Source organism: Dasypus novemcinctus, chromosome 6 (genome assembly GCF_030445035.2).
Source record: "Dasypus novemcinctus isolate mDasNov1 chromosome 6, mDasNov1.1.hap2, whole genome shotgun sequence".
Lineage (NCBI taxonomy): Eukaryota > Metazoa > Chordata > Mammalia > Cingulata > Dasypodidae > Dasypus > Dasypus novemcinctus.
In genome coordinates this window covers 99,983,859-99,995,375 of record NC_080678.1, presented here as the reverse complement: position 1 = coordinate 99,995,375, position 11,517 = coordinate 99,983,859, and the positions used below count along the sequence as shown (strand labels likewise).

The 11,517-nt window shown below is 54.7% G+C and overlaps 1 protein-coding gene across 1 annotated transcript; it reads left to right on the top strand.

Moving 5' to 3' along the window:
* The first annotated feature begins 313 nt into the window (after positions 1-313).
* On the top strand, positions 314-4,179 carry LOC105745006 (growth/differentiation factor 2-like). Its single transcript, XM_058299536.1, is given in 3 exon segments — positions 314-338; positions 3,253-3,911; positions 3,913-4,179. Coding segments are annotated over 3 exon segments (951 nt in total).
* The last annotated feature ends 7,338 nt before the right edge of the window (positions 4,180-11,517 follow it).

Below are 11,517 nucleotides of genomic sequence, written 5' to 3'. Positions count from 1 at the left end.
CTTGTTAAGTGAATTGTCCTTCTGCCCTGGTGCTTCTAGGCCATGGCCTGCTGTGTCAGGGGTCCTGGAGGATGAGGCGATGGAGGCTTTGTTAACATTCACCCCAAAACCCAGGCCAGAGCATCAAGAGCAGGCAGGGGGCCTTGGTGATTGCCTGGCAGGACCCGGCATGCCCAGCATGGCCCTCCCGCAGGGAGCACCCTGAGGTGTCCAAGGACAAACAGAGAGCTGAGCATGGGAAGCTGGCCCTGGAGGGGCCCCAGCCCTCCGTGCCTTCAGGGCAGCCTCACCCAGCACCTCCACTAGCCTAAGGATGCAACAGCTCAAGCCAACAGCTGGTGAGCGGCCCGGGTCACCGTGCAGCTGTCAAGGGAAGCCAGCCGAGTGCTGCGGCTCAGGACACAGGTCAGCAGTGGCAGAATGTCCTGAGCGGGCATGATGGGCAGTCAGGACTGACGCAGGCAGGGGACAGGTAAGCAGGAAGGCAGGGCCTCCCTGACCGAGAGCACAGCCATGGCAGAGGCTCCGCAGAAGGGGAGGGGTGGGACAGAGCCTGGTGGCTGTCCAGGTCGTGGAGAGAGCAATCACTGCCTGGCACGCCCTCGCTGCATGCCGAGCTCCACGGGGTCGCTGTAGCACCCTCGCAGTACCAGGCCCGGGCGGAGCCCTCAGCCCTCTCCCCAGATGCTCCCACAAGGACAAACACCATGCTTGAGCATGGTGGCCACTCCCTGGATTGGCAGGGGAGTCAGCCACTGCTGTGCTCCCCGGAGGCTCAAGTCCAGATGGAGGTGCAGTCGCCAAATTTGGGGAGAATATAGCCCTGCCTCCCTAGTGATCAGAGACGTGCAGGTTCTTAGGGCCCAATTTCAGTTGCTCATCCCTCCCCTCCCCTCCTTTCCCCCCTCTTCTCCTCCCTCCCTCTCCTTCTCCTCTCCTCTTTCCCCACCATTCCTATGGAGAAACACAGCTTATTGAGTCCCCAACTAGCCCGCCTATTTCCAAACTTTGAAAGTGTCTATTTCTCCTTCAGGAAAATGTTTTTGAAGTTTAGGTAAAATCCTTTAAATGAGAAACCTTGGCAAAAAACTAATGTAGGTTCAAAATAAGTTCCTAGGAAGACTAGAAGATAGCGGATGTTTGCCTCTGGTCAATGCAGTTAACTCACTGCACTGGCCGCCCAGTGGGGTGAAATGGTTTGCTGGAGGAGGGGCCAAGGCTCGCATGTGCTGAGGGGCCTTGCCCGAGGTCAGGTCAGGGGCTGCATGCCCACTCAGGCCCACTGTCCACACAGGGCAGCTTTCCCTCCACTGCCATGGTCTCCCAGAACCCCCAGGCACTGACCGCCCCTGCCCCTGGGCTTGAGCCAAGGTTCTGCAAGCAGGCAAGGGCTTGGCAAGGTGCCACAGGCTGACAAGATCCGCCTCAGCCTGCCGGACTTGTGCCCATCTGGCAGCGTGGTTATACGCCTGCCCAGTGGAGCCCGATAGCCCAGTTGTCCAAAGGAAGAAATCTCTGGACTTAGGTGAACTCTCCTGGTTTTAAACAAATGTGGTCAGCAGATCCCCCAGACGCTGCCAGCATCGCGCCAGACCCCAGGGCTCAGTTGTGAGCCCCACACTGTGGCGAGGCAAGGCTTCTCTCTCTTCCTTCCACCAAGTCCCCTGAAGCTGCATCTGGCAGCCTGGGGCCACCTGAGTGACCCACCAGAGCAGAGCACCAGCCACTGAGTCACCTGTGGCCGGATCCCAGCCCAGAAGTGGCCAGCACAGCGTGGGTGGGGATTTAGCTTCTCCCCAGGTGGGTGCAGGGCTTGGGGAGGGTGGGGAACTGTTTCCCTGTCTACCCACCACCCCAAAGCCGCTTCTGAGGACTGTCGAAGCACCCGCACAGTTCAGCTCGCACTACGCAAACAGGCAGCTGCCGGGCACAGCCCACGGGAGCCCACGTGAGGCTTCTGGCTGGGAGAGAGGACCCCGAGCGCATGGGTAGGAGGCTGGGGGGGAGGGGGAGGGATGGACACGCTGACCGAGGGGGCAGCCAGGTGGAGTGGGAGTAAGCTTCATGTGGCCCCTCACTAATCCGGGAGGGAGGGAAAATGAGCCTCATTCCACACAGGAGGAAACTGAGGCACAAAAACATTCAGGACGTCTCCAAGGTCATAGGCCCAGTAAGGGGCAGAATCACAGTTTCAAGATTTCAGTCTGCCAGATGCCAGGCCTCCCAGGTTTTCACAGCAGCGCAGGGTCCCCACACTTGTGGTCACCGAGCTGGTGCTCAGAAAATGAAAGTGCTCTTCCCTCTTTATGCTCGAGCCAGGGTGCAACAGAATGTGCCTGTGGCCGCGCGTCACCCCGGGAGATGCGGGAAATTGAGACAGTTTTGCTGCTAAAGGGAAAGCCCCATTTTTGCCTGAAATAGCAACAGAGTTGAAGCCAAGTTTTTATGCCCCCTTAAAACACTACGAAAATCATGCCTTTCACTTGGCTTGGAAGATGGCATTCCAAGTGATCTCTAGAACCATTTTAGGTGTTCAGATTCCCAAGGTCCTAAGGCTGGGATTCCTGCGTCCTCATCCCAGAGTCCCTGCTTTAAAATCACACTCAGGTCTTCACTCTAAAGCTGACAGTGTTTTGTTTTGGTTTTCTTTTTTTTGCTTATTTGCTTATTTTATAATTTTTAAAAAAAATAAGGACATAAGTTTATGTGATACAGGTAAGGACATTTAAATCCCTAGGCTTTAAGGTGATTTAAAGTGAGATGTGCACACTTAGGCAGTTAAATGTTCTGAACCAGCATTTCCACATCTGTAAAACTGGAATAATTAGATCCCCTTGGGGTCAGAGTGAAAATGAAACAGACATATATTTGGCAAAACTCCTCATTCAGTGCTGCCTAATGGATGCTCGTAAACAGTAGGAACTCTCCACCCGATTTGAGGCATCTTCTGCCTCCTTCTTGGGAAGGCCCCGTGTGTTCCTTTAAAAAGAAACACAGATCCCCGGTGCCGCTGATAAGGATAGAAGCGGTCACAGAAGAACACACAGTGAATGGACACAGAGAACAGACAACTGGGGGGCAGGGGAGAAATAAAACAAAAAATCTTTAAAATAAATGAAAAAATACTCTTAGAGGCTTACGTGACACCAAATCAGGATTTAATAGGGACAAAAATGTCACCAAGAGCCCCACTCACTGGCGCTCTGAGTCACGGCCCAGCAGGAGGCCCATCACAGTGTATTTGCATTTCAGGTGCCATCTCCACTACTGCCAGGGAAGACAAGCCCTTCCAGAACCACGTCTTGCTCTTCAACATCTCCATGCCCAGGCACGAGCAGATCACCTGGGCCGAGCTCTGGCTCCACGTGTCCTGCCACGGCCCCGCAGACGCCTCTTGTGAGCTGAAAGGAAACGTTGCGATTTATGACATCCTGGACGGGGCTGACTCCAGGGATGGCTCGGCGGAAACCAAGACCTTGCTGGTGTCCCAGGACATCTGGGGTGAGGGCTGGGAGAGCTTCGAGGTCTCCAGCGTGGTGAAGCGGTGGCTCAGGGCAGACACCTCAAAGAGCAAAAACAAACTGGAAGTGAGGGTGGAGAGCCCCTGGAAGGGCTGTGACCAGCTGGACATCGCCGTGCCCCTGGGCTCTAAAAACCTGCCCTTCTTTGTCATCTTCTCCAACGACCGCAGCAACAGGTCCAAGGAGACCAGGCTGGAGCTCAGGGAGATGATCGGCCATGAGCAGGAGGACGTGCTCAAGCGCTTGTCCAAGGGCAGCCCGGGCGGCGAGGGCGAGACTGGGGGCCATGCGGCCGCACCGTCGTCCTCGGCCAGGCACAAGAGGAGCACCGGGGCAGGCAGCCACAGCCAGAGATCCTCGCTGTGCATGAACTTTGAGGACATCGGCTGGGTACAGCTGGATCATTGCGCCCAAGGAGTACGACACCTACGAGTGCAAGGGCGGCTGCTGCTTCCCGCTCGCCGATGACATTACCCTGACCAAGCACGCCATTGTGCAGACGCTGGCGCACCTCAAGTACCCCATGAAGGTGGGCAAGGCCTGCTGCGTGCCCACCAAGCTCAGCCCCATCTCTGTCCTCTACAAGGATGATGTGGGGGTCCCTAACCTGAAGTACCACTACGAAGGCATGAGCGTGCCCGAGTGTGGGTGCAGGTAGTACCCGTCTGTGCCACCAAACTTCTGCCAGTAGACTGGGGAGGGAAATGGGCAGGGGAGCCCCCATGCTGCCTGGGCACTGAGAGGCAAGGACTCCCTGGAAAACGAGAGGGGCCGCCTCATCTTCCAGGCCAAGGCCTGGCCTCCCTCCCACCCCCCACGCCCAGAAGTACACACTGCCGAGTTCAGTCACAGGGGAAGAAGAGGGTGAGAGGACATGGAGGGACATGGCAAGAAGGGGAAGGCCTGGAAGGGCCTCTGGGGTGCAAGGGGGGATGATGGAAAGGGGGCAGGAGAAAAATAATACCGAGTGGGCTGAAAATTGAACTGCAATGAGCCAGCGGAGGTGAAACATGAGAGGGGATGTATGTGGAAATTACAGGCTTTGATGAGGAAGGGGCATCTTCTTATAACCTCAGGGAATGAAGGAGAGAGGCAGGGGCCATGTGCTCCACCTGCAGAATCTCACCTATTCTCCACAGCCCAATGAGCCCGGCCTCACCAACACCAACCTATAGATGCAGAAACCGAGTCTTAAGACAGGTGACAAAGCCTCTGTCTGTGGCACAAATCCCACCCAGGCCATCTCCAGGGCACCGCTGTCACCAGCAAGTCACCCTATAGTGAAAGAATGAGGGGACACGTGCCAGCCGAGCATGCCAGGCAAGGCAAGCTGCCCCCCGGGTGGAGCATGCCACCCTGGCTGGTTCGCTCATTACGTCTAGGGTATAATCTGACTGCTTCATGCTGAGCTGATTCAATGGCTGAATGTTTCTTGCTTGTTTGTTTCACTATCAATGAAAACCAATCCCCAAAACCAACATAGAGAGAGGACAGGCCAGCAGGTCCCAGGCTGTAGCAGGCACTGGGGTCTGAACTGTCTGACCCACCAGCACACAGCTTCTATGGCCAGCCATCCATGCAGGCTGCCCTGTGACCCAGGGGACACTTGCCCCAGACTCCAACCACCTGCATGGGTGTGGCTGGGGAGGGGCAGGGCATGGTTTATCCCACTTACCCTGATGGAAGGGGCAGTTCCTTTTAGCATAACCACAGCAAGGATTGCATGGGGAGACGGCTGGACTGGAATCTGCTGGAAGGCATCTACTCTTGCTTTGGCACCTAGGACATCCCTATTTTTACTGCTAGGTGGCATGTCCTCAAGTGGTAGGATGCCCAGCCCTCCTGGGTGAGGGCCTCATTCTTATCAGTCACAGCACCTCCTGCACTTGTGGGATTTCTTGACAAAGTCAGGCCAAATGTCCTTCTCAGCCCCTGTCCTGGGCTTGGACCACAGGACCAGACTCAGCCCCCAACACCCCAATTGAACACAGTGGGGTGAGGAAGGATCTAGAAGTGGAGGAGATTCTGCTGGTCTGGGCAGAGGTCTAGGAGGCTTAACAAAAGCTGAGAAACTTCCCTGGGTGAACTCCCAAGTATATTAAAAAAAAAAAAATTGGTTTGTGTTCAATGATTACACTGAACTGATGAGCAGCATTAACACGAAAATACAATAAAATGTTATGATTGAATTACTGGGGCCATAGAAAATATTAATTCATGGGGTGTTCTAGGCAGTGTGGGACAACAATGGTGTTCAGGCTTGAACTTGGGTGACAGGCGTCTTCCTCCAGCCCTGGCAGGGCATTTCTGTGACTGCACAGAAGGTGTGATTTGGTAAGAAAGTAAAAAACCAGCATCAGGCCCTTGCCTCAAGGTGAGACCCAGGCCTGATGGCCCTCTGGCTCTCCCCTGTGTCCACCCTTCCCCACAGGGCCCCTGGAGATGTGACCTCCCTTTCCCTAGGGAAGGGATATGGAGACACAGGTGTGCATGAGTGTGCATGGACAGGGCCTTGGGCACCTGCAGGGGTAGACGTTGGCAAGTGGTGGCCCCTGTGAGCTGCCCGTGCCCTCCTTCACCAGCCCACAAGTCAAGGTGGGGACATTTTCTGCGGTCACCCCTCGGGCTGAAGCGTGGTTTGCTGGCCTGGCAGGGGAGCGGCCGCGGTAGGCCTAATTCCGCTGCCCCCATAATAGGGTGGTTGGTCGGGCCCACCGCCACCCCTGAAGGAAGCTCGGCATGGGCGCAGAGTGCCCTCGGGTCTCCCCTTCTCGGCAGCCATGCTTCCGCGGCCGCCCCTCCTCCCAGATGGCGCCACCCGATGCCTTGTGGGGCGGCACCCTTCTTCTTCCTTCTCCCTGTGCAGGAGCAGGGCAGAAAATTCCAGTCTGCCCTTTCCCCTCCCCCGACAGCAGCAACAGCCAGGTGAGGGCGGAAAAATCCAGCCCGCCCTTTTCCCTTCCCCCGACAGCAGCAACAGCCAGGTGTGGGCGGGAAACTCAAGTCTGCCCTCCACCCCAGCAACAGCAGCCACCAATCCCTAAACCCTGCCCCTTCCCCCAGCAACAGCAACAGCCAATCCCTAACCACCACCCCTCCCCCGTCCAGTACCACCCACTGACCTTTCGCCGGCAACCAATCAGAACAGGGCGTGGCTTCGACCAATCAGCCTTCCCCAGCCCCTATAAAACTGTTGCCTCTCCCTCAGTAAAGTGGACTTGCGTGTTTACCTTGTCTCCGCGGTAGTTCTTCTGCCGTGCGCCCTCCAGTCCTGAGAGCCCCCGACAAGGGCCTGGCCTCCCTTGTCCCCAGTTCGTCGCCTGCTTCTCTGGGCGACCCCTTCGTCGCCTGCTTCTCCAGGCGACCCCTTCGTCGCCTGCTTCTCCGGGCGACCCCTTCGTCGCCGGCTTCGCCGGGCGACCCCGTCAGCCAAACCGCGCAACCCCTTGTGAGACCGATCCTTCGTCTGCTGCCGGACCGACCCCTCGTCCCAAGTGGGACCGACCCCTCGTCCCAAGCGGGACCGACCCCTCGTCCAGAGCTGGACTGACCCCTCGTCCGCAGCCAGACCCCACCTCTACCGACCGAGCAAGCCGCCGCAATTTTCCTCTCCCCATTTAATAGCCAGCTCAGGCCAATACCAATGCCCAGGCTCTCTCTAAGAAACACAGATTGGCCTTGGGTCATTGCTCCTTGGTCTCCAGGGTCTTCACAAATGGCTCCCTGCAATCTGCCAGCACATAGTTTCCATATATCCTTCTACTCCATCTCTGCTCAATGTCAAGTTCAACCCAAAACATGGCTCTCAAGCCCACACCCCATTCTCAGTCCTGGGGTGACCACCGTGGTCATCCCCACCCAGCTCCAAGATCCCAGTCTGACCTTTTGTGAGAGCCCAGTCCTAATGCCACCTCTCTCTGGCCCCCCTCCTGGTCTCTCTGGGTTTTGATCTCCCTGCCTTCATGGTACTCTGAAGCATTTCTGTGGCATAGTCGTCTGCCTGCCACTAGGAGCTAGCTGGACCTTGTCTTATGCTGCCCCAGTCACTCCCCAGGGCCAGAATAGCCTGTGGCTCAGGACAAATGGATTTGGACACATGTGCTGGGACAGGCATGCAAGGAGAGACCAGGGCAGCTGTATCTGGCTTATGTTTCCCTGGGTTGTTCTGTCTGTCAGCTTCACCGAAGCGTGTTCATCCACAGCCCGAGAGCAGGAATGCAACATGGTCATGCTCTGGAATCTTTGACGTGTGTGGTCAATTAACCTCCTGCCCAATGACCTCCACTTTCAGTGCTGCATTTGTGACTTTTCAAAGTATTTTCATCCTAATTACAATGGGATAGGGAGGTTATTGCTCTCCCATTTAGGAAGAAGCTGAAGCCTGGCAAAGCTGAGGACCTGTTTCCAGTCACAGGATGGGGACAGCAGGGCTGGGTGTGCCAGGAGCAAAGGGGGACTTGGAGCCAGAGCAGAGAGTGACATGCAGACCCAGAGACAGGCAGAGGCAGAGACAGAAAGAGACAGAGCACAGGGAGAGACAATGAGGTGGGGAGATGGAGAGACAGAGCAGGGAGGGCGCCAGGGAGGAATGAACACAGACGTTTTTATTCCAACATTTACAAAGATGAGGCAGAGGCTCTGAGAGGCCTTGTACTTTGCTCAGCATCACCAGCTGGGGACTGAGGGGCCCAGCACCCCCATCCCACTGTGGGGCTCCCAAGCCTGCATTCTCCCTCCTGCTCTCAGGGCAAACTGTTTGGAAGCTCCAGAGCTGCGCTTTTGCCCTTTGATGCCCTCTTTACCCCCACGCACCCAGGAGAGTGCCCCCACCCACCAAGGAATGACCCAGGCTGTAGTCACATAAGCCCCCCACTCTCCTTTCCTCTGGAGAAGCAGATACACAGCACTATCCCCTTCACACAATGCCCCAGATTCAGGACCACCAGCCCTCACATGCCAAGGTCTGGGTGAGGGGCTGGACACTTACAGCCAGGGATCCCCAGAGCGCCTCACCCCCAACTAGGGATACATGGGTGTTCCCTGCAGGCACAGAAGGCAGTGGACTGCCTATGCACCTGCCATGTGCTCCCCCTCCTGCTCCTGGTACCCCAAGACCCCCCACACTGCTCTATCCTGGGCCCCACCCTCCCCTAAGCCCTCCTCCCCTGCTCCCTAACCCCAGGCATCCCACCTTCCCCTGGGCCCTCCCTCTCCCTGGCCCAGCTCCCATGGGCCCTGATCTCAGGAGCCCTCTCCCCAGGCACCCTTTCCAGGCCCCACACCCCAACCCTCCTTCTCCCCCTGCTGCAGCCAGGCACTGGCAGGGCTCTACTTGCCTTTGTCCTTTTGGAATAGGGTCTGTTAAGGGGTTCCCTATCCTTGTGGCTGGGTTCTCCTCCAGAATTCATTCAGAATCAGGGAGCCTGGGCCAAGGATCTCTGGGTGCACATGGCAGCAGCCTGGCAGGCCCAGGTGGGGGAGGCAAGCTGCCTTCCTCCACTGGAAACGCCCTTCCTCCAGGACACCGAGGCCTGCTCCTATGAAACCTGGCCCCACTCCCGGCACACTGCTGCCTTCCTCAGCCTTCTGCTCAGCATGCACCCAGGTTCCCTGGTCCTGGAACCCAGAGAGGAGCCCCTCTTAGACTTGGGATGCTCCCTTCCCCCTGGCTCGTGAATCCTGGGAGAGGTGGTGCCCATCTTCAGAGGAAGAGCAGAGGCTCAACTGGGAGGAGGCTCAGAGTCCAGTTTGAAGCCAGAGTGCCAAGGATGCCCACCTCTGTCTTCAGCTCTGGTGGCCCTAAGCACCTGAGGCTTGCTGGCCTCTTACCTACAGGGACCCCACCCAGTGCCATGCTGGCCTCTTACCCACAGGGACCCCACCCAGTGCCACGCTGGCCTTGCCCATCTCGAAAATTCTTCATCTGGTCACAAGGACCCCGCATTTTCATTTTGCACTGACTTCCCACACCCCAGAGACACTTGGGATGCACCCAAGCCTCAGGACTGATTTGTTGTGGGAAAACAGCAAGGAACATGGTTTGAAGTTGAAACATTTCCATAATGCAGACAAAAAGTGCAGGCTTAGGAACACCGGGCCTTGACTAGATGAAACACCATCTGGTCAGCATGAAAAAATGTTTGTGTGAGAAGGCATTTGAACTTTTATGACCTGTACCTTATTATCATAAATGTTGCACCTGCCCTTATTATAGTAAATAATAAACAGCTGCCTGTTAGTTCCTAAATAAATACAATCTGGAAACTAGGGTTAACAAGTGAGTCCGCTGGTCCCATCTATTTTTTTTTTAAATATTTATTTTTTTAATGTATTTCTCTCCCCTTCCCTCCCCCATTGTCTGCTCTCTGTGTCTATTCACTGTGTGTTCTTCTGCATCTGCTTGCATTATCCAGCAGCACTGGGAAACTGCATCTCTTTTTTGTTGCATCATCTTGCTGTGTCAGTTCTCCATGTGTGTGGCACCACTCATGGGTGGGCTGTGCTTTTTTCACACAGGGCACTCTCCTTGCAGGGCACACCCATTGCACATGGGGCTTCTGTATGTGGGAAGCCACTGTGTGGTGCAGCACTCCTTGTGTGTGGCAGCACTGCGTGTGGGCCAGCTCACCACATGGGTCAGGAGGCCCTGGTAGATGGGTGCTCTGTCAGTTGAGCCACATCCACTTCCCAGTCCCATCTTTATTTCCACTCTTGTGTCTTTCTGTCCTTTTATTTCTTTGGTTCTGCATCACCTTCTCTTCGTGCAAACCTATTGCTGAGCTGGTCTCAGCAAGTGGTGCCCAACATTGGTCTTGAAGGAAAAATAATCACTTCAAGTGAAATTAAAGGTGTTGTCCTGGTGCAGAGCCCTGAGTGGTTTAGCAGGCCTTCCAAGTCCTCAGTGAGTAAGGACACTCTCGGGGATTCTAGCAGGGTTACACTGGGAAATGGAGCAGTTCAACAAAATCTCACCTGTGTGTCTGTCTCCTCAAACAACTCCTCAAGGCAGGAGGAGCCGAGGCCAGTAGGTCTCATATTTTAGAACTTTTACAGATTATAGAAAAATAATGCTCATGGTTCCCAGCAGTAGGAAGTTTAGAATGAGAAGACTGGGAAAGAGTAGGAAAAGAGTTTTAAAAAAAAATTACATGTACAAAGTGTTCTGCTTCCAGTTACTATTTGGTCCACTTGGACTATTATTAAATCTATTTTGGAACCCTTGAAAACAGAAGATGAGGAAGCGAAAAATGAAAATAGAGAAAGTGAGGAAGTTCCTCCCACTGAATTTTTTGATGATGCTAAATCTAAAGTTATTTTGCCTTCAGCTCCTCCATTAACTGACTTTAGAAAGTCACTGCCTATCCCCCCCCCCATGACACCTCCTCCCCCTCCTATGCCCGGAGATGCTCAGCCAAAATTGTCAGCTTTTCAAGAGAGTGTTTTACAGGCTAGGAGGGAGGGTGACTTGGAGTCACTTCAAATGGCCTTTCAGGTCACCATACAAGAAAGAGTAGCTCCTGGAGTGGGTCCTCAAAATTGGTATGGAGTTTACAAGTTCACTCATGAGTCCTTCCCATTTAAAATTTTGAAAGAGTTAAAAGTAGCAGTGCAACAATATGGTCCAAATTCTCCTTTTACCTATGGTACAGTGCAGGGGCTTGCTGAAGGTGCTAGGCTGATCCCAGCTGACTGGTCTGCATTAGCACATATCACCCTAGGGTCTGGAGAGATTTTACAATTCAAAATCTGGTGGACAGATCATGCAGAGATTCAAGCTGCTCATAATAGAGTCCATAATATTCCCATTTCCTTGGATCAGTTAGTGGGGATCAGTTAGTAGGGGCAAGAATAGATCAGCAATTAACAATGGATGATCAAGCCATCACACAGGTCCGTTGCTGTTGCTTAAGGGCCTGGGAAAAAATTGAGGCTAGAGGCCAGCCTCTGGTGTCATTTCAAAAAATGTTACAAGGACCTAAAGAATCTTACCCTGATT